The sequence below is a fragment of the Pelecanus crispus genome, chromosome 4 (genome assembly GCF_030463565.1).
Source record: "Pelecanus crispus isolate bPelCri1 chromosome 4, bPelCri1.pri, whole genome shotgun sequence".
Taxonomy (NCBI): Eukaryota; Metazoa; Chordata; class Aves; order Pelecaniformes; family Pelecanidae; genus Pelecanus; species Pelecanus crispus.
The window spans coordinates 50,635,913-50,661,420 of NC_134646.1; the positions used below are offsets into that span (position 1 = coordinate 50,635,913).

Sequence of the window (25,508 nt, forward strand, 5' to 3'; positions counted from 1 at the left end):
GCCGGTGGCGGCGGCGGGCGGCGGAGGAGGCGGCGGAGGAGGAGAGGGGGGGCCCCGGGAGCGGCGACCTTCGCAGGGGGCTGCCGCGGCGGGAGATGCTCTTGCTCCCAGCGGCGCCAGGAGCAGCATGTTCCCCGGTGCCGACAGCGCTAGCAGCACGGCCGGGCAGCCCGAGGCGGCGGGGGCCGCCGCTCCCGGCCCGCCGGGCTCGCACGGCCCCGGCGGCGAGGCTGGCCGCGGCAGCGGCGCCCCGGCGGCCGCCGCTGTGGCGGGCGGCGGCGGCGAGGAGGAGGCGGCGGAAGACGAGGAGGACGAGGATCCCGGCTCGTCCCGCTTCGTGCTGGCGGCGGGGCTGGGGCTGCTGGCCGTGTCCGTCGTCCACCTGGGGCAGGAGCGGGCCGAGGCGGGGGGCGGCGGGCCGCCGTGCCTGGCCCTGCTGCTGCTCCGCCTCGCCCTCTACGCGGGCTGCGCCGCCGCCGCCGCCGCGCTGGGCGCCCTGATCGTCCTGACGTGCCGCGGCCGCCGCCGCCTGCCGCCGCCGGACTTCGCCGCCGCAGCTCCGGTCCTGCGGGCCGCGGGGGTAAGTGGCGGGAGCGGGGCGGGCGGCGGCCGCGGCGCGCCCTCCCCTTCCCGCCGGCGGGAGAGCGGGGAGGAGGGGGGCGGGGGGGCGGCGCGGGCCTCGCTGCCCGCGGAGCGCCGGGCCCGCCGGCCCCGGTGTCCCGTTGTCCTCCCGCGGCCGCAGGAGCCTGCCCGCTTCGGCGGGGCGCTGGATGGGAAAAGTTGTGCTGGCGGGGAGCAGGCGCACAGGAAACATCGCGGCTTGGCGCTGAGGGAGACCTCCGGGTCGCGGGCTCGCTCGTGCGGCGCTTCGTTGTTGGCCCTGTCTCTAATCCCTTGCTGCTCCTTCGGCGGAAATGCCTTTAGCAAGAGGGGGAGACGCGCTCCAGGAGCCGGCGTGGCGTTGCTTAAATGCACGCTCTGAAGTTGGGCAGCTTCAGATAGCGTTATCGTAACGCCTTGAGGAAGTGCCAGCGTGTTCTCCAGCGGCTGCAGACCTCTATGCAAAAGATAAATTTGTTTTTTGTACATCTTCTAAAATGCACTAATTGTGTTCTTGAGCTCTTTGTAGCTCACTGCTTAGTGTTCTTTGGCTTCTTCTGAACGGGGCTGGTAGCACAAGGTATTTGAGACTGACTGCAGGTCCTGGTCAAAATAACTTTCCTCCCATCCGCGCCCCTGCCCCTCATCAGGTCATCCAGTGCTCCCGAGCTGATCCTAGGCAGGCCTGAAAAACTGCTGCTGGAGATGCGGCTCTGCCTGCGCTCCGCTCTGGTCGCGGGGATGCGGTGGTTGTCATCACAGCCGGTGGCTCCGGTCGGGTGCCCTCGGCCCCTCACCTGCGAGCTGCACACCTTCCTGGGGTGTGTTACGCGTGAAGCGCTGCGGCGGCTGGCAGCACCACCCGAGCGCTGTCTCGCTTTCGTAGTGTCGCGCAGGATACCGGAGAGCGCTCTGCAAAGAAAAAGGAGCATAATTTGTGCCACCTTGGTGTACAGCCTAGCTGTGCCCGTGACCCGGTTCGTTACCTTTAGTACGTGCACTCTTCTTGTTAGCAGCAAGTAAATAACGCTGTCACTTCTGTGTTTCTGGGGCTGCAGTCGATGCGGCTGAATTTGCAGAAAGCAGAGGGTGCTAGCAGGGCAGAGAACGTGTTAGAAATGGCTTGCTGAGATAGTTGGCTGTCTTTCTGTCTTGCCAATCAAATTGGCTAACAGCCTGCAGTAGCAGTTTATTTCTTCATTCTTTGACCTAGGGAGGGAAAGAGCCTGTGTTTGCGAGCAATACATTTTTTCCAGGCCTGCATTTAATGGAAACTGGCAGGACGTTACTGTCAGTAGAAGGGATCGTTTGGCTGCGGGTTGGTGACTTCAGTGATAATACAACTCGCAAAGGTGCATTCAGGATCTGTTTGTGGTACTGGGTGTGTGTGATGCTCATTTTGTCATCTTGGTAGACTTCTGTAAATCCTCTTTGCTTTGAAGACTCAACATCATACTCGGCTTTTTGAAGGGAGTGAAGAATAAATAGCACGTACGAGCGTTAGAAGTGGGAAATGGGGAAGTGAGAAGATGTAACGCCCAAAGTCAACAAGTGATAAGCAGAAGGTACCTGGTCTCTGTAATGTAATAAGTGGGTACAGCTAGGGATCGTTCAGCTGTTTTTTGTCATAGGAATGCTGGGGAACAAATGTCTATTAAGCGCATAAGCACCTCAGTAGTAAAGGACTATATGCTTTTGTATTTCACCATTCAACTATCTTACATCAAATGGAAAAAATAAGAAAATTGCATCAGTAATGAATTCCTGTTGCCTTCAGATTGCAAGATTAAATATTTCAGTGATAATGCCATAGCTCCAGTGACATTTATGTGCTGGTATACTTACCTGAACATCTGGATGTGTGTTAATTTACTTTTAGGAGAACATATTGTATACATAGTACAAAAAAATCTTTATATATAAACTTAGTAGCTGAAATCTCCCTGCTGCTGCAATGAGGAGCAACTTTCAGATTTGTGAAACGGCCAAACAATGAAAATCGATTTAATTTGGGAAGCCAGGAGTTGAAGAAAAAAAAAAAATTATTGCTCTCTTTCTCTCCCCCTTTTTGAAAAATATAATACATAAGCCTACTGAACAGGAGTGAAACTAGAACTGTCCGGAGACAAATACAGTCACTTCAGTTACTATACCGTGTGCACTTTCTTTTTGTGGTATGTTACTGCCTGTTTCTCTTCAAGATGTTCTCCTATTGTGTCCATTCACTGGATTTGTGTATGTAAGTAGTGCACACCTGCTCTTGCTTTGTGTGGTCTAGTATGTGGTGGTTGGATTTATTGTAGCTCTATGGTGTGTGTTCATTGTTTCAGAAAGGAATTGAAATCTGGTATTTAAAAGTCGCTGCTAAAGCAGCAGTACCTGCTGCAGCCCTTTTTCTGGATTGTTTCTTTACTTTCTCCCTTATTAAGTTAAAATTTTTCTTTCCTCCCTCTTTGCACTGTTCTCAAAATTTAACCTCGCTGTATGAAAGGGACTGTCAAAAAAGGAGCGAGGTATTTTACCCTTTCTATTTAGAAGCTGTAATTCCAGGCATTTTATTTGGGTTTCTTATGCCTTCAATTTACAGTTTTGTTGATTTCTTTCTGATACAAAATGGCTTCAGGGCTGCAAAGCTCCTTGACATACTTCTTCTGAACACAATTTTGTATATGTTTAGCAGATTTCCTAATTGGTGCCTCAGCAATGTGTAGGTGAAGAAAATAATAGTGTCTGTATAGGCAGCATATAGAAATGTAGGCCATTTACTAAAATGTTTATTGCAAAGTTTCCTCCATACATTTCTCTTGGAAAAATTTGTAGGTTAATCTTTTTATTATACATTCTTTTGTATTTACACCGCTTTATTATTCAGTTGTTACTTTCCCATTTTTTGTAGAGCTTTATGATCCTGTTGTCTTTTCTGGGAGCCAGTAGTAGGATGACTGTAAAGCTAGAATTTCTTCAGCCTTGTTGCGCCTTTTCCTCAAGAATAGAGTATAATCCTCTGTTGGCCTAATAATTTCAAAAAAAAATATTTTTTTTCTTTTAGGAAAGGGTCTTATGGCTGGCATCTTGTTTTGCATGTGTCGCATATATATGAACTCAAGGCAGATAGATTCATTTTTTGTTCTTTGAGTGATTTTCACATTGGGGTTAACAAATGAGGAAACACTAAGTATTCAGTAATAAGTATTTACTCTAGTGGGAGTCAGGTTCAGCTCTTGGAAAGTGAGCGGGAGTACTCTTGATCAACTTCAAAGGGACTTGGATCAAGTTTTTCATGCTGTGTTGAAAAAAGAGAGTTTTTTGTAAGTTCTCAATTCTGCAAGCACTTACAGTGTGAGTTTAGTGCTGTTGACTTTCATGGACCTGTTCATGCAAGTGAATAACTTGGGTGAGGAAGTGCTGTGTTGCAGGTTTGGGCTTCAGAAGAGCGAGGTGTATGCCTTCTTTGATTTTGCTCGAACTTGCTACTAGAGAAGCCATCTTTCCAAATGTGATGCTGTGCTTTGTCCTAAATATTGTTTGTGTAACCCCTTTGGGACCTGAAAGGTGAAAACTTTCTGGAAGGTCAGGTATGTCAGCAAGAGCATTTGAAATCTGCTGAGAACTGCAAAGCAAGGTGTACAATGTACGTTGCCATGATGAGGTGTGCTTTCAGCATAGCCTTCCTGTATGTGAGAGCTCTGATCGCAAGGTATACCTGGGTGGTCTTCTGGCTTCCGCATAAAGCTTTGTGTTTCTTCAGGTGTCTTTTATATTTTCATTGGAAAGAGAAAGGAAGAGAGGTGTATGGGCAACTCATAATACGGTTCTACTTAATTTAAGTACTTGCAGACATTAATAATATTGCTAAATAGTTTCTATTGATATTGAAATAGTGGGAATCAAACAACACCTTGAAATTTTACATTATGTTATTGTCAGGTATTTTTCAGCACTTCTCAGGAGCTGTTTTAGGATGAAATTATTTGTGGTGGAGGAGGACAGCAAAATGCAAGACGGCGAAAAAGCATGGGTGACCCAATTGTACTTTTGTAAAAATGTCTGTCTCAAAGGGGATTTTCACTTTTCAAGTGTCGATGGACTTGCTCACACCAACGATAGCCCTTGAGGAGACTTGTTAGAACATGTGTCACCTTCTTGAATTCAAGCTTGTTCCCTACATGGCTGTTAACTTGTGTTCTTGTAGGGGAGATAGCTTTGACTCATATGAAAAACTGTATTAAGTTAGTGGGAAGGAAAAGACGTTTTCCCATGTTTCCAGTGTGAGTTGTTTCTCTACCAGAAAAACTGGCGGGACAGTTTTCTTTTCAGCATAGTGTTTTGACTCTAATTCAAAGCAAAAAACTGAATAATAGAGAGTCAGGTTATCAACTTCATTTAAATAATGCAAAAAACAAGGATTAGTTTATTAAAGTGCCGCATTTTAAATTCAGATCAAATGAATGATACTCTGTATAGAGAATGATCTACCTAGTCTGTAGGTCAGCACTAAAAGAAAAGTAATAAATGTATGTTTTTCCAGGGAAAAGGGTACACTGATTCTAATGTCCTGGTTTTAGTTTCCTATGATTAACAGTTGCCAATGATTTTGAGTGTTTCTTTAAAACTCAGCTCCTGACTTACTTGGTCACTCTTGTTCACTTCTGTTTAGTAGCTCTCTGTTTTCAGAAATAGTTTACTCTTCCTTTCTGGCCCTTAGGGAGACACGTGACTTGTTTTTATGTTCCTCAAGGCTTGTTCCATCCTTGAACGTGGACTTTTTGTAAATCTGGCATTAATGGGAGGGCATGGGTAAATCCTTTCTCATTGTGTCAAGTAATTGTTGAAATCTCTGGATCCCGGAAGATGGTACTGGTTTTTATTTAAGCCATAGGAAGATGAGTAGTGAGATGATTGGAAATGGTCTGAGTGATTCAGACGAGATGGCAGCTTAACCTAGACTGAGTATCTGCCATGGTATCCGAGCCGAGTGCTCTGCTCTTGTTGAGGAACATAAGGGAAGTGGAAAGAGAGGACACGCAGTTTCATTTTCCTTCCCTGTTGGACTTTTGCCATCAGATGAAGCTTGCGAAGGTAAGCTCGCAGCAGCCCCAGCAGCTGTAGGAAGTGGAAGGTTTGCTATCTCTGGGCATCAATTTCGAGCGTGATGCAAAGCAGTTCTTGAGGTAATGAGCAGTTTGGAGCAGCTGTGAGGGAGAGCAGAAACTTCCTAACTCCTTTTGGTCTTGATCTTTACATGTTAGTAAGACTTCAAAAGTATTTATGGGATTTTTATCAACTTAAAGCCAAGCTTGTTCTACAGTGTGTCTCATTCTCTGGTCCATTAGGGAATATTGAGGGCTCTGATACTGCAGGATTTTTGCTGTTACTTCTGCCAGTCATTACAGTCTCTGCTTGCTGCTCTTCTGTTGTGCGTGTTTTAGATCCTCTTGGGCTTGCAATGAAATATTCTGATCTACTGCCATTCTTTTAATTTTTCAGTTGTTTCTGGATTGAAAGGAGAGGATATGTTTAAGTTTGGTTTGTTTTTAACAGAACTGAGAGTCTGATACTTTTGTTCTTAGTGCTATCTCTTATATAGGCAGGTGAACAGTCAGCTTTTGATGATGCATGTGAGTTTCAGGCAAGTCCTGAAATGAAAATCATTAAAAGGTATCAGAGCACTGCCTACCAATTTCAGGAATATTTTAAAATTTTAAGAGAATGCTGCACGAATCTCAAACACTCAGTTATAGTTCAGTGGGGGCCTGTTACACTTTGGGGTCTGTAGTTTGGACATTTCTGCTGCAGTTTATTTTTGGGGGTCTGTGAAGTATCTGTTATCCTTAGAGATTTATAAACTTTTTCAGAATTGAAGTTTTGTTGGGACTGCGTGCATTGATTGCCGGTAGGCATAACTTTGAAGTGATAACTTTATTCTCACAGGAGACTGATCTGAGGAAATGAAATGTTTTTCAGACTCTTCCCATAACTCCTTAGCGGTGAGCAGACTTAGTTTTCCACACAGCTTTTTATCCATCATGTGAGATTTCTTGTGTTGTCGTGGAACCCTTTCTGTTTCCTTCCATTGTATCCTGTGTTGTCTTCAGCTCTGCATTGTATTGTGCTTGACATTTAATTTTCTCAACATTGTGTTAGATTGCCATTTCATGTTTTGCTGCAAATCAGGCAGCTTTTACCTTTGTAGGGACTGCTGCTCACTTGAAAAGTGTTTTATGACTGACAACATAACTAGGGAGCTAGTCCATTTCTCCTGATAACCGAGCCACGCTGAGTCGGTGAGAAAGACTGGTGGTGGGCTCATTGGGATCTTGCTGTCCAAGTCTCTGGCAGGGAAGTCCTACAAGTGGAACTAAAACCTCTGTAATAAGGTCAAGAGTGAAAGCATCTTGTGTTCAAGATACGCTTTGGGATTGAAAATTCTGTATGTGTGTATCAGAAACATTCTGAAAATAAAATCTGATCAGGTTCCTTCTTACTGCTGGGTCTTGGTTCCTTTCGCTCTGCAAAGGAGAGCAGCAAATGTACCCAAGGAAGAGGCAGTTGTGTAGAATGCTATATCCTTTCCCAAGATGCCACCTTGTTAAGTGATTTAAAAAAAAGAGAAGTTGTGTAGTCATAAGGGGAACAAGTTTGTGTTGTGTCTGTGGGAGGTTTATATGACCAGTCATTCTGTACCATTTTTTTCCCCTATTAAGCACGCACAGTGAAAGAGAACAAGTTAATATTAATAAAATTAACAATGACAATTCATTCTGCATATTTTGTGATGCCCTGTTAAAAAGACAGAACACCCTACCTTCGTACAGTGAAAAGTCATGTGGAAGGGCGGGTGTAGCAGTAGATACAGGAGTTTTCTCTCTGATTGTCAAGCTGAGACTCTGCAGCTGAGGCATGAGTCTGTGCAGGTTTTTCTGGCTTGCCAGCAATTCAGTTTTCATAGCACGTGGCTCTTTTGGCCTTGAAGTATAGGCCATAGGTTCTTCTTGTCTGTTTTTAACAGAGGAGGACAGTGTGGAGATGTTCAGTAGAATGGGGCTGTGCATGCACCCTGAGAATTCACGTAAGCCTTTATTTTGATAGTGATACTGAAGATCCCAGCAGAGGATAAGGCTGTATTTCTTGCTGAGCAGAAATTTAAATGCTAACTTACCAATTACTTCTTAGCTGTAGTGATGGGAATGAAAGTATTACCTGAGAAAAGTTTCATTATCATATTCTTCTCTGTCTAGTATTATATGAAATCTCAAGTGAAGGAAGTTCTGCCCTGATTATAAAGTTTGTACACCTCTACAGTTCTATCAGTTTTGAACACAGTACATTTAAGATAGAAGATCCCCATATAATAAACACAGTTTACATGTTCCAGAAGCAACTACGTTCATGGAAATACGATATGCTGATATTATAAAATCGTTACTGAGATAATGATGCTTAACATAATAGGATTAACATGCTTTAAGTATGTTGATTTTTAAATTGGTAGTTATGGTATCCCTTAATATATGTAGATTAAGGCTTAATGTGACACCCACATACTTGCTTTGTAATCTAAAATAGAGCTATAGGTATTAATTAAAAATATTAACCCCTGTGAATAGAAGATTTATTTTTGCATGATAAGTTGAAGTAATATATACTACTATAAGAAAACATCTATCCGGATCAGTTAAAGCTGAATTTATGGAGAGTTCAGTGAAGTATTATCTGAAGCTGCGACTCTCTATCATCAAAGTCCAGTCTGATGTTAATGTATGTTTTACAAAGAAAAGAAGAAAATTAATAGTGCAGCAGTGGGTGGAGCAAGTAGCTATGAGTAACTGGATAGCTCTTGTATGCCGAATTAGATGTAGTCTTTGCCTTTTAGATGAGTGATTAAACTGAGCATCTCATGCACAATGCCCATTTGTATTGTGGGATCTGTCCTGAGCTCTGTTCTAGTTTTGTTGTAATTGAGTTAATGTAATAGAAATAATTGTTAATTTTTCTCTGCTTCTGGCTTTAATTCCATGGCAGAGTGAGTCTGTGTGTGGCGTGCCTGTAGCAGGTGCCTGGCTTTCTGCTGTTACAAGAATTGCATTTGATGACTGAGTGTTGCAGATGGATTTCTTGATAGTGGAAGGTACTCCTGTGTTCTCTGTGCTTTGCCATTTATTCAGTGTAGTTGTTGAAACGCCTTAGTTCTTTATTATTTAACATCTATTGTTTTCTTCAAAACTAATTTTAAATTATTTAAATTGTTTAAACCAATAAATGACATGAACTTAATTTTTGCATCTGTAGAAGATTGAACCTAATTTCAGGCTCAATGCCAGCCTTGGTTTTTTTTTTCCTGGGACTTTTAGATTGTTGTTGTCTGCATCTTAAATCATTCTCAAAAGTGGCAAACAATGAGTATTATTCAGAAGTCTCCAGGAAATACACACATCCTTGTTTTCAGCCTGTAAACAAAGTCAAAATTGGGGAAAACTTGAACTGTTCCAGGAAACAGGCCTCCCTGTTTGTTAGCAACCTCATTCTTTGTATGTGCTTTCCAAATGTGCTCCACCCCTACCCCTTCAAGTCATTTTGTCAAGCCTTATTTAAGTTTCAGTCTGGTTTCTGCCATTCTTCAACAATAAACTCTATGGAGTGGAGCCTGATTTTTTTGGGAGGCTAAAGTAGTGCAAGTCAGGACTAATGGGGAATATACCAGGTTTTAATCAGTATAAAAGACCATCTAAGCTAGAGCTTTGACTGTGTTAAATCCATTTATGAACATCTTTGGCTCAGTTAGGGTTATGCCAACTGTTTCATGAAATGTAGCGCCCTTTTCCTTTAGATAAGCAACATGAAGAAAAATGTGAAAACATTCAAGTCTAGGCTTTCTAGCTGAACCTGTTCTCTGCACACATCCTCCATCTGACTTGAGGCAGGGGTAGGAAGAAAATCTTGCAGTGAAATCTGCTGGATTTTTCACTCTCAGCTGTTAGAGCTGAGTTTGGACTGTGAAGTTTCTGCAATCCTTCTGTTATCACGGGTGCTGGTAAACCTGTGTTAACCAGGTAGTTACTGTTGTTTTTAAGGTGTTTGTTGCTGTATGTCAGGCAACTCAGGGGTGCCTGCTAGTTTTTTAGGGTTTTTTCTTAGTTATTTCATCATTGTTGTTCTCACAGAAAACAGAATTTTTTAAAAAGCAAATCTAGGCTAACAGGACTTAAGACTTGATTCTGCTAATGCAAGTTCCTAAGACTGAAAGGAAAAAGGAGTTTGATCAGCTGTGTTAGAGAAGGCAACTTAAGATCTGATCCATTATCAGCCACTAAATTAAATCCACAGTTCTCTGAAGGATCATCAAGAATCACAGAATAGTTCAGGTTGGAGGGAATGTCTGGAGGGCATCTAGTCCACCCTCCTGCTCAGAGTGTGTCCAGCTGGGTAAGGTTGCTCAGGGCTTTCTCCTGTTGAGTTTTGAATATCTTCAAGGATGGATACTCCACAACTTCTCAGCACCCCCGTTCTGGTATTTGACCAGCCTCATAATTAAAATAGTTTTGCCTTGTGATGGGCATTTCCTGTGTTGCAACCTTGCCTCTTGTCCTGTGCATCTACAAGAAGAGTCTGGCTCCCTCTTCTCTGTACCCTCTTGTTCAGTAGTTGGAGGCAACAACAAGGTCTCCCCTGAACTGTTTTTTCTTATGCCTGAATTAACCCAACCAACATCACTCCAATACGTTTAAACATTCCTGTTTATTCAAGTGTTAGATCCTCATCTGTTCTTGAAAATTTGTTTTGAAACAAAGTTGAAAACTTGTTTTTAAACAAGGTTTGTTTCTTGCTCTGTGCTGCTCTCAGACTGCTCATGGTGTTGTATGAGCGTGGAAAATTTCTCAGATCCAATATACCGTGCATCTTCCTTTGCCCTTCAGTAATTACATTCGTGCAGCAGCAAAATCACCATTGCTAGTGGTGGTATTCACTTCTTCCCTTTTAAATTCTTTTTGATCACTTGTCTTACTTGAACTTCTCCATGTTAAACATTGATGTTACTCTTTTTTTAAAATTAAAAGCTGGTGCATTTTAGAAGTCAAACCTACCAACTGTAGAGGACATTCTCAATGAAATATGTTGTCGCAAGCTGAAATCTGAGTTTGTATTTTGGTATTTAAAAGGCAGCATTTCGCTGAGGCAGTAATAGTGTGCCTTGTTCTTAACATGAGTGTTCAAGATTGAAACATAAAAGGATCGGTTCCTGCTTTGTGGAATTGGGCAGATTGGATTGTATTGTGGTAATGTGGAGCCATGGATCTTGCAACCATGGATCCCCTCTGAAGGCTTTTTTCTTTTTTGGGGTTTTGGTTTTTTTTTTTTGGTTCCCTGTGCTCTAAAGAAGTCTTGAACAGAGGCAGGTAGGGAGGCAAAGGTAAGAATTGAACATTTATAATTTTCTTATCTCAGGTTGTGTTTAAACTAGTTTTGAAAGGAGTAATTTGCCTAGTGCTTCGTGAGAGCGCTTACTGATGCTTTAGGTTGTAAAAAACACTTCCTGCAAACTACGTACAAGTAAGAACTGTTGATGCCTAAGTTACGGGCTTGAGGTTACTGACCTCTATGCAGGTATGACTCAGTTTAGCAGAAGGATTAGTCTTTCAGGATACCAAGCTACTGTGAGTGTTAAGGAAGATGGGGTATGTCGAGCATAGAGCTTCAGTCAGGATTGTGGCCTCGTGTTTAGGAGCTCGCTCTTCACAGAAAGACCTGATCGACTTTGCTTAATAGGGCTTTCTGAATCCCCTCCCCCTGCCCAAATGTATTTGGGATGTTTAATGTCTCTGTGATCTCTCTTTTTAAATTGGAGTGGTTATGAATCATCCGATTTCCTGCTGCAAATAAAGCAGAAAAATCCCGGAGTAATTGTGTGACTAGCATTAACACAGCTTTGTGTGGAGGAAGCTCGACAACATTAGCAGGCAGAGGTGATGTATTAGAGCCTTACAAATATTGTTGTTAGGTGTTCTTCCAAACAGCAAAAATACTTTCTGCAGCCATTTAGGTGGGTATGGCTTAAGCTTTTACCAGCATCATGTTCCAGTAAAAGGGGACCATGAAATCTCTAGGGGTTCACTAATCAGATAATACTATGTTCTTACTCCTCCTTAACTATAGTTTTGATAGTAAGAGGTGCTGCAAATGGAGGCACACATGCTGAAATCTTGCTGCTTTTGCCATTGATAGTGTTGTCAAGGGGGGGAAGAAAATGGCTGGAAGACCACAGCCATGGTCTCAGAGTAGCAACTGGAGTAGTCTAGAGAGTGTTGTTGCTGCACTCACCCAGAAGCTGGAACAAATTAACTGTGGGTGGAAGGAAGGCACTCAAGGCCTGGCAAGTATCTGTAGGAATGCTATGTGTTAGGTGTGAGAGAGTCTGAACAGCTTCATTTTGCTGTTGGGGTAGTGCTTAGACCCCTTCATCTGCGTCCCATTAGCCATGCTTTATACGAGACTCTGTGTGCATGTATCTGCAGTAGAAGGAAAACACGTTACACCAAAATATGCTGAGTATTAGCCTGCAAATTGGCTGAAATGATGGCATACTACCTTTAGAAACATTAGAGAGTGTTTTTACTTAAACCCCCTTAGAGTTTATACTGCTTTCTTATTCTCTATTTGGTGAATGTTGGAGGGATTGGGATGTTTCTGAAGCACTGTCTCCTCACCGAGGAGAGTGAGCTCCCATCAAGGGGAGCAAAGTAAGTTGAGTGGCAGTGGGGACAATTTCTATTTCTGATTTGGATTACACTCCTTTTTATATAAAGACAGTATGAATCACTGCTTTTTGTCTACACCCTGAAAAATGTTTCTCTGTCTGCCCACCTGTTTGGACACTATAAGAGCTAATACTTAAAAATAGACAAATGTTTGTATAGTACAGCAGCTTAAAATGCAGCAGCCAGAAGTGTCTTTGAAGGAAGAAGCCCAAAAGAACGTGAACCAAAATTACTGTAGGAGATGTAAGGGTTTCGCTTTTGTTTTAAAAGTGGTTTATGAGGCTAAATGAAGTCCATTGTGGCAGTAGGCTGTAAAGATGTTATATTTGCTATTGACCTATCTCTTGGAGATCTTAAAAGCTGTGAAAATACTGAATAGAAGAGTTCCAGTTTTTCTCTTAAATGCATGTCCTATTCTCAATGCATTGACTTGCAAATAGATACAGCTCCTTTCTACCAAAAAAACAAACCTTAAGATAATTTGGCAAGTTGTACAGTGTGCCATACACAACAATGGATATTAATGTGTGGTTAATGAACGATGTAGGATAACCTCATAGACAATGGACACTCATCTGTTTTAATCATATGGGGTGACAATATTTGTATAAAAACCCCAAATTACATGCTACTGTCACCTTGAATTCCAGTTTTATTTCTTCTGTCATTTTTGGTTTATTCCTTCCTCTTATGATGAATGTTCTCTTTGAATTTCAGAGTAATTGGTCTGGAAGCTCCCATGATTCAGTCCAATCAAGGAGAGTGGTCATTTCTCACAACATGGATAAAGCACTGAAAGAAGGTGAGTCTTAACTTGGACAAAGGAGCATTAGACTCTGAATATCTCTTGTCCTCTTAGCAAACCATGACTGCACAATATTCCAAGATTTTAGAATATGACCCTTGATACAAAATAAAAGTGCAAGGTCGTGGTCTTCCCAAGAGATCCATTGCAGTAAGTTGTGTGTCATTGTTTTTGCAATTTAACTGATATCTTGTCAGTTTAGTGGCTAGTTTTTACAGAAATATATTAAAATACAGTCCTTAATGCTTGTGCATGAAACAAAAGGGTACCATTTCAAAGATTCTTGATTGGGTTTTCCTCAATTGATAAATCCTGTAGACTCTTGCAAACAGTCTTCCCATTTAGATCAATTATTGCCATGAAAACTGAATATAAAATCAACAGTTGTATTTCTGGCTGACATAGTCTATGAAATCCGTGGATCACCAGTACAGTCACTGGGTTTTAGATTGTAAAATGTGAACTATGATCATATGCATTTCAAATATCTTGTTTACAGTTCTTTAAAATAAAGAGTGACTATGACTTTTGCACATATTTTTTCAACTGACTCATGGTAGTACAGAATATTGTAGAACTTGGGATGGTGTCAGATTGAAGCACAAATTTTTTTTATTTGTTACTTAAAAGATTATGCTAGATTGGAACTTAAAGACAATTTTGGGGGAAAAAAACCTGGCTTCCATATTAAAAGAAGAAAACGCATAGTTGTGTACTGTAGCTTTTAAAATATATTTATAAAATCTGATGCCATTTCAGTCTTTTGTAAATATTTTATCTAATTTGGAATGTTTTTTCCTTTAAGCTTTCTTTGCAGCACTGTTGGTTTTTTTTTTTTTTCCCTTATTTCACATCTGGAGAGTGTATTTTAAAATTTGAATTGCTTTAAACAGGTTGGTTGTCTTATGAAAACTTCTTGGGATGTGTAATGCTTTTAAAGCTATTTTTATAAATAGCTGTTAGCAGGATATTTAGCTAAAATATAAAATGGGAACATTTTACCTACTATGTCATGTTTCTGTGAAGGTGAACTATTATATCATAATTTGGTTTTGGGCACCATTTTCATCTGGAAACTGGCAGATTATAGGATTCCTGATGACATGAAAAAGATAGTGGAGTCTAAACATTACATGTATGAAACAAGCACCAACAAGTTATTTGCTGTATTCTCACATGTGTGCTATACCTTTTGGCTAACCTTCATTGGAGCTTGAAATGAACCCTTGACATAATTGGCACGGAGGTAGTGGGGTTATCTGGAGACAGGCAACAGGTATTGTGGAATACTGGGGGCAAGACAGTTGTGTTAAACTTTCTTCCTGTTACTTGCACATAGGAGTAACTCTCAGGTCTGTAAAAAAATATGGGAGCTGTCTTCATCTAAGGTATTTATCCCGCAGATACCATTCAGTTGGATGCATGAGTCCATCCTTGCTCAGTAAGGCTGAAAGAAAGTTATCAATATTTAAGTGATTCATTTTTCAGAGTTGAGGACCTTCTGTTGTGACAGCTTACTTGCCTTTCTGTTATTGCTTTTCAGAGTAGCTTTTACCCTCCATTCTCACTCTGAATTTTGGAGAGCAAAGTTGTCAGATTTGGTTGTATTTCTTCCAGGCCTAAGTGACTAATGAAGCCAACTTCTCCGTTATGCAGTTTGACAAGGATGAGACTGTATTTTTCACTTTACCACATGTAGACTTAAGCAACATTTTTGGTTTTGGAGGGTGTCCGAGTCAACTTAAGTTTCCAAAAAAGAAACATTTTAGTTTTTTGTTAGAGTAAAATGATCAGTCTGTCTGAAAATAGACAGGACACATTCCTTGCCCTGTGACAGTTCCGAAATTTGTAGTTGTCTTGATATTATGAATGCTTTTTCTACAAGTTTATGGTTAAATAAAACTTTATTACTAAAGATATATAAAAATACTGTCTGTATTTCTGTTTCATTAGTGCCATACTCCAATGCTAATCAATCTTAGACTGATGAGGATTAAAGAATTTGTGAATCCCAGGAATTTTTGCCAACTTCTTGCTGTCTAGCTCTAACTTGCTGTACAACAAAATGCTTTAAAAAGTCCAATTCATTTAGTTAGGAGTCTTTCAGTTCTCCTGAGGTTTTAATCTTGGGGACCAGTGCAGACTCCTACTGCCACTTGAAGTTTTGTGCAGGTGTTGTCAGATTATCACAGTTGATGGGGTTTTGTAGTGGTTTTTTAATCAGATTTTACTTCTCTTTGTGTTACCTTAGAGGTGCAAGGATAACGTTTTTGGAGGAGCCAGCATCACCTAATTTCAGAAATGCTGTTGCTGATTATGAAGAGACAGTGCTTTGGTTAATTCTGTTGACTTCACCTGCTTTTCATCATCTGTGTAATTAAGTGTGCCGAGGGTTTACTGTTAGTTGCTAATGGTCTTTCACCCCTGAAGAATTGCCTGTTGATTGTTAGTCAGTCATGTCATGCTTTTGTTGGTGTTACAGCCAGTCTGTGTGGACTTTTCTCTCAGGGTTTAGAGTGGCTCTCCATTACTGCACCGTTCCCTGAGGTTCTGTGGTGTGTCTTGGTTGACAAGCTGTCACGTGCTTTACTGCATTTTTCTGATGTTCTCATCATAGTCTGTTAATGTAGTTGGTAGTCTGTTAATGTAGTTGGAAGGATAGATACCAGCGATCATCCTTAGTTTTAATTGAAGGAGTCATCCATGTTCCCATTTCAGCCATCAGTCCTATTTCAATAAAGTTAAAAACATTGTGGTGCTTAGATAGCTTTCCTGTGATGGTCATTGGCTGATAATAGTTGCCCGTGTCTTGGATAGCTTCTTGTCTTGCCAAAGCCAGTATAACAGAGCTGTTGGGAATTGTCTTTCTACGATGTTGGTCATTAAGCGCCACCAAGAAGGAACTTCTGTTTATGATAGCGTACAGCTCAGTTCTAAACTTCTTTCCTATCTTCCATTGACATCAGAGTAGTATAAAAGGATGGTCCTTCAGAGTGCTGCTTTGTTCTTAATTATAGCATGCTTGCATAAGCTGTAGATGCAAGGTGAGGGAAAGCTGTGAATTAGCCCTGCTGCTGTGTGGTGCGTTTTATAAAATCTAAGTGCTCAAAATCAGAACAAGTGTAACATGATAAAAAGATTTTCCATGTTGAATATGGCAGAAAGAGAAGGCCATTTAGTTGTAAACCCCCAAGTCCCTTTTTCGGCCGGTAGTAGTTGAGTGACTAACACCAAAATGTGGGTTTTTTCAGTATTTTTCATGCTTTTCCTTGATAGATTGATTTGATTCTTGTTTGCCCTTCATTTATATTACACAAAGAAAACATGACCCACTTTTACAAATACTTTTAGCCTTTTAAAGCTTCCTGTTGCTTATCTGGTAACTTCATGTTTTCAGCCCATATCATATGGTAGTTTAGGAACATGTCTTTTAAGAGAGACTGTACTCAGTCAGACTGTTTGGGCTGAGGGCGGTAGCTGGCAGTAGATTTATCTGTTGTGTGTGTAGCTGGTCTCCCAGGAACTCAATTTCATCTTCCATTTCTGTTGCCCTATATCCTGTGGTCTTTTTGTTATTCTTCACGGTCAGTCTTTGTCTCTACTGCTTTAGTAGCGCCAGGAAAATGGGTCTCCATATTACTTACTTGCTTTGCTGGATCATTTATGAGTGAGTAAAACAGCACAGGCCATAGCACAGATCCCAGCAGAACTTCACTGGTGAAATTCTGCTGTGAAAATTGACTGTTTATTCATATCCTGTGTTTCTTAGCTCTTAAAATATTTCATGCCAGAGAGCAATCACTTTTTTCATAGTGGCTTATCTTCCTTCAACCCTGTGTTGAGGTGACCTTGTTGGAACTATTTTGGGAATTTAATTAGATTGTACCTATGGATCAGATCTTGCCTATATGTTCTTGTTGACCCCTTAGAAGAACTCTGTTAGGGATGTAAGGCAGCACTTCCCTTTACAGAAGGTTTTTTTCCCCAATATATCTCATTGCCCAACTTAAGATCCACACATTGACATTTAGAAAAAAAAATTTGCAGTAGCTTCTGCTACTCTACTGAAAAGCTGTATTTTTTTTTCCTTCACAGCGCTCAAAAAATGAGTTGTTTGCGTCCAAAATATGAGCAAGACTTAATTTGAATTCATGTTCTCTCTGCTACTGGGATTCAAACACTTGGAGCTAAGAACTCTTGGCAAAGGGTACATGGGCAAAACTATTTGAACAGAAATTTGTCTGATTTTTTTTTAATGCATTTCCTAGATATTTTTAACACTTTTTTTTCTCTATTGCTTATATATTTGGAAATTTCCATGATATCTCTGCATATTCATAATTATTAAACAAGAAAATGTCAAGAAAATTTTAATAAAAATAAACCAAACAATGTGGATTGGGAGACTGTCAGGGTATAATCCCTTGTGCACAGGGGCTATCCATCTATGCACAATGATAACATCCAGTCTATTAAAGAAACAGGTCAGTTTCATAGAGTTTGAATAATGTTGTAAAATGCAAGTAAACCAAGGAATGCTAGTGTTTTTCCAAGCAAAAACTTTAGCAAGGGAACTGAAATCTATAAATCACTATTGCTAGTGACTGGGGCAGGTTCCCAATCACTGAAGTCTGGGCATTTACACAGCATTTTGCCAGCCTTTAACACCATGGTCTAAATATAGAATAAAGATTTAGTGGGAACGAGAAACTTCAATAAATAAAGATAGTGTTGAATATAAAACCTCACGATCTTAATTTGTATTGTTTAGCTATAAGATAATAAAATCTAAAACACAGTAAGTGAATAATGGCCTTTATCTCTTTAAATTTAAAAATTAATGTCTTGGAAATGATAGAGGTGCATATTCAGATTATTAATTAGTAATTTTTAGGGAGTTAAGTATAGGGGCTTTAATACTTTGATTTTTTGAGGATGAAGGTAAAGTGCTTTTTTATTTTTCTGAATTGGCTTTTGGCGGGGGGGAGGGGTAGCTGTAACAAATAACTAAGCATTTAGCATTTACTTCTATAGAACAGTTGTTTGCCACATACTTAATGGTGGTATAGTCTGTCATCTTTTTCATTAAATTTTCATGGAAAGTATTTTTCTTCAAGTATAGCTTATGATAACCATATCATGCCTGTTAAATCTAGTGTTGTAGTAGCGCAGCATTATAACAACAACGCTTCTTGGCTGTTTGGGGCTTTCCTGATGCAGGATCTTAACACAATTCATGTTAATGTTGCATTTCTATTTTAGAGATCGTGATGCTTGCTATTGTAGAATAACTCAAGCCAGGGTTGTAGCTATACCTTCTCTTCTGTTGTTCATATAAGTCACAGAAGAGTTTTGGATTTGACCGTAACTTAATGTAACAGTTCTGGTCTCCAGTGCTTTCAGGAAAGCATATTTACTACTTGTTTGAAACTTGGAAGACTGTGTATGCATTTGCATAGGGAAAATATTTCAGGTCTGTTTTTTAATGGTGCTTCGAGAAAATGGGTAGGCATTTAGTCCTTGTTATCCAGATTTCTATGTTATTTTTCATAAAGTTGGGTAGCGAATCTTAGCAGCATAAAGACTGTCTAATGTGAAGCTCTGCAAATTGCAGATTTGAAGCCAGTCTGACCTTCTGGCTCTTGTGGTGCCACTGAACCCCTGAATGAATGAATGTGGAAGAAGAAGGGATAGCGGTTGCTGTAGACCTGCGTGAGGTTAGGAATGAAGGAAGGGTCTAGAGGAGTGTCCTCACTAACCTCCACACTAGCGTCTGACTCTCTACTCCCAACACTCTTTTAGTTTACAATCTTTAGAAAGAGTCATTGAAGAGGCTCAACTTCACATTCATGCGGGAATGACTTTTAATCAGATTATAACAACTGGGGACTTGTATCTTCTGAACTGACTTAGGAAACCCAGTAGAAGTTTCTGCAGTTTTGCACCAGACTCATTGCTCTCACTGTATCTGATTTGATGAGGAGAAATTTGTTTCATGTTTGTCGTGGCTAAGTTAGTGGTAGTAACGTATTGTCCTGAAAGTGTGTTCTGCTCTTCTTTTTATTCCTTTGTTGTCCTCTGACCAGTTGTTTTCAATGTTTTAGAGAACGTGCAGTGTAAAAATAAAGAGTAGAAGCACGAGCAGATTTCTCCTCTGAAAGAAGCAAACTGCGCTCTACAAAATTCTTCCATTTGTTTTCTGTATTTCTTTAGAACACTGAAAGAGGCACCAGCTGCATCAACAGGCATGAAACTAAAGCAGCAACAGTGCATCATGGCCAAGATGACGCATACAGATGAGGCAGTGTCTTACCCCAGCACAGACTGCTGTTAGTGTCTGTGGCTGGGGTCCTTTTCAAATTTTTTTTTTTTTTAAACAAAGTCCTAAAAGCTATCTCATTGCTCATTTGGGCATACATTCTGGGCTCTAAAGTACCCTGAATTTTATAGAGAACAGCACAGTTAAACTGTTGCGATGCAGGAAGGGCAACAAGGCTCAGAGGTGACAAAGCAGCTATAGAAAAGATGTAAAGGAAGAAGAGTTATGAAAGGTAGGTGTAGGAAAACATGGTTTAAGGTGGGGTAATCCATTTAAGGTGTTGAAAGTGTGTAACTGGCAGAGAGAAACATAAATGAAGTATTTCATACTTGCACAGCTTAAGTTTTGGTGATGATAGGTGATCTTTTGTCTTTAGTTTGATATTGCCACTAGATTTTATGGTTCTTTCGTGTTGATACACCTAGATGAAGAACTGTACCAACACCTTGCCATGCCTGAGCAGGTGTCTTACCACTGTAAGAGATCTTGCTTCAAGTATTTCAACTGTGAGTATAGTAAAGTTGCAAGAGTTGTGCTGTCATGATACTTTACTAATTAGCATTGTTATATGTTTGAATGTGTGCTTTAGCAGAGCAGAGAGACTTAACATTGGATGTGATGGCGATTACGGAGTGAACGAAGAACTGAGCTCATTTTGGAGAGAAGTTGCCTAAAAATACAGTTATAAATTAAGGATTGGTGGGAATAGATAGATCAGTGTTCTGAAAGATATATAGTCTAAGGGATCAAGATACAAGTTTTACTCTTGTACTGTTGTTTTGTAGGGTTGTGTCCAATAGATACCTGTAGGAGCCACCACTCTACGCCATGATGTGGCTTCTTAGGCAAAAGGTGCTGAACAAGCATGCTGCTTTGCACCCTGGTGTTCATTGTAGAGTAGAGAGGGTGTCTGTGAAGACACCTGAAAAGTCAATCATTGTCTGCCAGTGATGATGATAACAAATACCACAATGCAGTGTGTTTTGGATGTGCTTGAGAAATTACGGGTCTCCTACAGAGTAGATGAAAAGGAAGAATCCATGCTATGATGGGCTTTCCACAGCATTTTGGGTATTGCAACAGCGAGAGAGTAACCAAGCTATAAATAAAAAAGGTGGTTGCAGAAGGACATGGGGACAGCTGTGGAAAAATAGATACTTAAAATGTGTATTGTCATGGGAGACTTGAGATAAGTAATAAACTTTAGTTTTTAAAATGCTCTTCCAAGTTGCTCTTCAGTGTATCAAGGGATTATTCTTCAGCTTGCTTATCAGAAGACTACTACCTTTTATAACTGTTTTTATCACTTTGTAGTATTTGTAGGTGGCAGTTTTCAATGAAATATAATTTCTTCTATTTTAGAAAAGTAATGAAATTGGATATGTTTCAACACAGGAAGTTCCCATCCTGCAATATGGCTCTGCATATTTTTTGTTTTCCTCTCCTGGATCAGAGAAAAGATTCAAAACTTCCATTTATTTATTGATAGAAATGTTTTTCTGAATAATTAATTTAGAAGCCTTGAAATGACTTAGTAAAAGGCTTTTAACTTTATATTTTAGCATACTCAATGCAGTGACTCAGTTTCTTTCTTTATAAACCTGAGGAAGTTGATTTATGAAGCATTTGACTAGAAACTTTTATCAATTTTAGCCTTTTCTTTGGAAATGTTTTTAACAAAGTGATGTAGGATGAGGTCTGCCAGTATTTCAGCCAGGCAAAAGTATTCAACTTAAGTTGTTCTGCTGTTACCATGGTGTGAGTTCACTGTCACAGTGCCAGGGAGCTTTTTATAGTTTACTAAGCTGCCAAACAACCAACTTCCATCAAAGTGGAAAGTAAGAAATAGTGGAGTCATGTGATTACTTTGCACCATGGGCTTACACTGACAAATGACATGCACTTTTGATATAAAAAGTCTGAAATTAGGTTGTCTGGTAAAGAAGCTGCTCAGATTATCAGGCACATGACTTATTTTCCCCCTTCTTGTTCAGTTATCCATCTGGTAGATGTGAACTGAGTCCTCCTTCCACCCCAGCTTTTGCCCCATCTTGTTGTAACTGCTAAACATGGCTCATGCGTGCTCCCTGAACACCTGCTGCTCCCTCCTAGACCTCCAGGGACATCTGCTATAGTGAAACATTAGTAAAACTGGCAGTACACAAATGTTAAAAAGAAAAGTCAGAATGGCAGAAGATGGTGTTGCCATGGGACTTGCAATTATGGTAATCTTGGTTATTGCTTGTAGATGTCGTTTGGAATACCTCATCATTTTTTAAGTTCACGCTGTCTTGCTAATCTACTTGTTATCTCATATCTCTAGCTCTTCCGATCCTATAATTTACTTTTTGCAGTGTTGTTCAATATTGTATATGTCTTTTGAAATCCAAAAATCTGACCACCTCCCCTTTTAATTGTGACTTTGGAGTGGAGACTGTTGAATTCCTATGTAAAGAAGGCTGGATTCAGTCTGCAGCAGCCTAGACACAGTCAGATTATATGATAGTTTGTGTAACCAAATCCACTGTTGAGAGACAGGTATTAGTTTGAGGTTTGTGTGTAGCTAGTAACCTGACTGAGCAAATCCACTTACAGGCTTTGCTTTGCAAAGTGACCTCCAGTAACCTGTTAGGTGCAGATTTCTGTAACTTCACCAACCTTGCTTTCTTTGGCAAGAATTTAAAACCCAAAGACGACGATATGAAACCTATTACCCGCCTAATTTTTGAGGAGAAGGGTCGAGGATTACATTTTCCTATCTTGGTGTGCCTTCCCCTTTTGCAGTTTTTGCTATTTATTGTTTTGTTTCTCCTTTCAGTGTTTGACTACAGCTATAGAGATTACATCCTGTCCTGGTATGGGCAACTCAGTAAAGATGAAGGGCAGCTGTACCAGCTGCTATCTGAAGACTTCTGGGAGATTGCCAAGCAGCTGCGACAGAGGCTGAGTCACATTGATGTAGTTAAAGTTGTCTGCAATGATGTAGTCAAAGCTTTACTCTCGCACTTCTGTGACCTTAAAGGAGCCAATGCCAGGTAAAAACAAAACACTGCATTTCATTGGAATTTTCTGCTTTTCCCTTTGCTTTCAGATGTGCTATATAAAAGCAGTGAAGAGTGCAATGCTTTTGTAGGCAACCGATAAAGAAAACAGTTCAGGCTTATTACCAGTTTTAGAGATCAAGCAGGCTTCAGGGCATCTGTAAGTCCTGTGGAAGGAAACACTTGTCGTCTTCTCAGAGTTTGGATTCGCTGCTGTTTCAGTTTCATCCTTGAATCCTTTGCTCACGGTAGGAGGTGGGCTGTGTGAGCAGTTGCTACAAGTAGTGTGAACCTGCAGAGGAAAGGAGAGGTGCTGTCAGAGCAGTCAACAGACAAGAAGATGGTTATTTGCACCTTTCCCAAAATAGCAGCAGAGTTAATTCCATTCAGTTTCCCATTTCTTCTAGCCCTGGGAGGCAAGGCCTCATGGTTTCTGTAAGTGGCCTGTCCTGCAGTAACACGATTTTTCTACTGGAAAAATTGTTGGCTGGATTTTCTTTCTCTGTTTAGGTTATCTTGCTAATTCCATGAATTTTCTTTTTGGCAAGGTTCTCTGTCCACTTAAAAAGGTCAGCTGTCCACTAAATGCTAGAGTTGTACCCAAATGTAATTGCAAATGGGAACTCTTAACCTATGCAGTTCCCACATCTGAATGCACAATTTGTGTAATTGTGCATGGAATTTGGGCTTATGACTGCACTTACCTGCATTTCAGTTATCCTAATTGAAATATATTTTTGTCATTCAGATTTAGACTATACATCTTGTACTATGAAGTTGTTTTGCCTACAGTTAGATCCACATATTTTTAACACCCCTTCAGACAAAAAAGATCAACTGCTTCCCATCAGTGATCAGTCTGTGTGTTGCCGCTCACCCTTCTTTGTTCTGGAGCAGAAGATAGGGTTAATGTATTTGTGGTAGATGCCAGTTTTATGTAAGCTAACGTGTAGGAAATAAAGACAAAAAAGAAAGTAAAGGGTGGTTTACATTATAGAGAAGAAGAAATTAAGGTGTATGCACATTGCAGTAAATCTTGCACTGGATTCCAGATACTACTTTCTTTCAGCTCTGGAATGTGGTAGAAATCTCTTGGTCAGGTAAAGCTCCTAAGTGTGCTCCCTGATTGTTAAGCACTATGCTTGCACTTGCCATTCATCACAGTAAAGTGCTTGCTTTTGGGAAGAGTTGGATTTGAACAGTTAAAGGATGAGGGTGGGGGTTTTTTTGGTTCCCCTTTTTTTTTTTTTTTTTAAAAAGGTGTAAATGTTTTCCTGTTTGAAGCTGGTGACAGAATCTACAATTGCAGAATTATTAATTATTATTAGTGCTGATTTTTGATGAGGTTCCTTACCTACTGAGAATTGTGACCTCTTCCTCTAGGTCTTTGTTGGATTGTTATTTCCACTATGTAGAGCTAAAATAAATTCTCTTGGCTATTTTCCAATTAACTTTTTCACTTTGGAATGGTAAATGCACCTTAGTCAATGCTAGATAAGGCAGGCTTCGTTAACATGGTAATGAAAAAAAAAAATCCTCTCAAGAATTAATGTGATAGTGGGTTAAGAAAAAACAACAGAGCCCACAGCTGTAACTGCAGATTTTGTATAGGTTGAAATTGGACCCACTGACTGTTTTTTCACATACTGCAAGGCTGTGAATTCACAAGGAGGAAGATCTGGTTTTAAGGTGCCTAACAGCTGATCAGTGGCGTGATGCTGCATGATGCAAAATGTGAAGCACTAGTATATCCTCATGCTGCTCATCCAAATTTGCTCAAAAAGTCCAGGAAGCTTTATGGAAATTGCACAGGGCTGTCATGGTTGAACCCCAGCCAGCAACTAAGCACCACGCAGCTGCTCGCTCACTCTCCCTACCCAGGTGGGATGGTGGGGAGAATCGGAGGAGTAAGAGTGAGAAACACTCCTGGGGTGAGATAAGAACAGTTTAATAATTTAAATAAAATAAAGTAAAATAGTAGTAGTAATAATAACAATATAATAATGATAATAATAATAATATACAAAGCAAGTGATGCCCAATGCAGTTGTTCACCACCTGCCGACCGATACCCAGCCAGTTCCCGAGCAGCGATCGCTGCCCCCCGGCCAACCCCCCCCAGTTTATATACTGAGCATGACATCACGTGGTATGGAATAGCCCTTTGGTCAGTTTGGATCAACTATTCTGGCCATGCCTCCTCCCAGTTTCTTTTATACCTGGCAGAGCATGGGAAGCTGCAAAGTCCTTGACTGGCATAAGCAGTACTTAGCAACAACTAAACCATCAGTGTGTTATCAACATTCTTCTCCTCCTAAATCCAAAACACAGCACTGTGCCTGCTACTAGGAAGAAAGTTTAACTCTATCCCAGCCGAAACCAGGACAAGGGCTCACGTTTTCTTGGCAGATGGAGAGAGGGCTTAAATGCTATGTATGTGCTGTGGCCAAGTCAGTAGAAATGTGACATTGTGTGCATATGCTACAGATTGAATTTGTACTGCTGGGTGATCTGAGCATGCATGTAATAAACCTGGAAGCACAGCCCGAAGACTTTGATGCTGTTTTCTTTCTAAGGGAATTGGTCATTTTAAGAATAATTTGAGTTTTGTACTAAATTGCCTGCTGCTATGGAGTTTACTGTGCTAGAACCTGCCAACATTTTAAGCTATAGACTGAAAACTACGAAGTATGTCACCTCTAGCTTGGAAGATGGAGTTTCTTGGAAAGCCTTCAATTCACTTCTATATTGCCACAGTTCAAACACAGAAAATTCTTCTTCCTAAGGTAGGGAACACAGATCTTCTTGATCTACCTTTGCTTTCTGTCAACATTTTAAAGAGGATAGTAAATTTAAATTGGCATTCACATGTTTCCCTCTGTGTCTCTAATAATGAATCCACTTAGTTTTGGATGATGAATATAGTGGAACAGAGACTGTAATTAGAGCAAGGTGTCTTTCCTGTTGTGATGCCTGTTGGAGCACCGCAT

At 40.6% G+C, this 25,508-nt stretch overlaps 1 protein-coding gene across 2 annotated transcripts in view; it reads left to right on the forward strand.

Annotated features, from left to right (window-relative positions):
- Window positions 1–531: 531 nt before the first annotated feature.
- The window catches only part of SNX25 (sorting nexin 25), an 89,917-nt gene continuing 64,940 nt past the window's right edge, over window positions 532–25,508 (forward strand). Inside the window, exons 1-3 of one of the 2 annotated variants that reach the window (XM_075708752.1) lie at window positions 532–580; window positions 13,071–13,155; window positions 22,296–22,512. In XM_075708752.1, the coding sequence (XP_075564867.1) occupies window positions 13,134–13,155; window positions 22,296–22,512 (239 nt within the window). In that variant the 5' untranslated portion in view covers window positions 532–580; window positions 13,071–13,133. Of the gene's footprint in view, window positions 581–13,070; window positions 13,156–22,295; window positions 22,513–25,508 lie in introns of those variants that run through there. The other variant, XM_075708753.1, reaches the window with a different exon arrangement.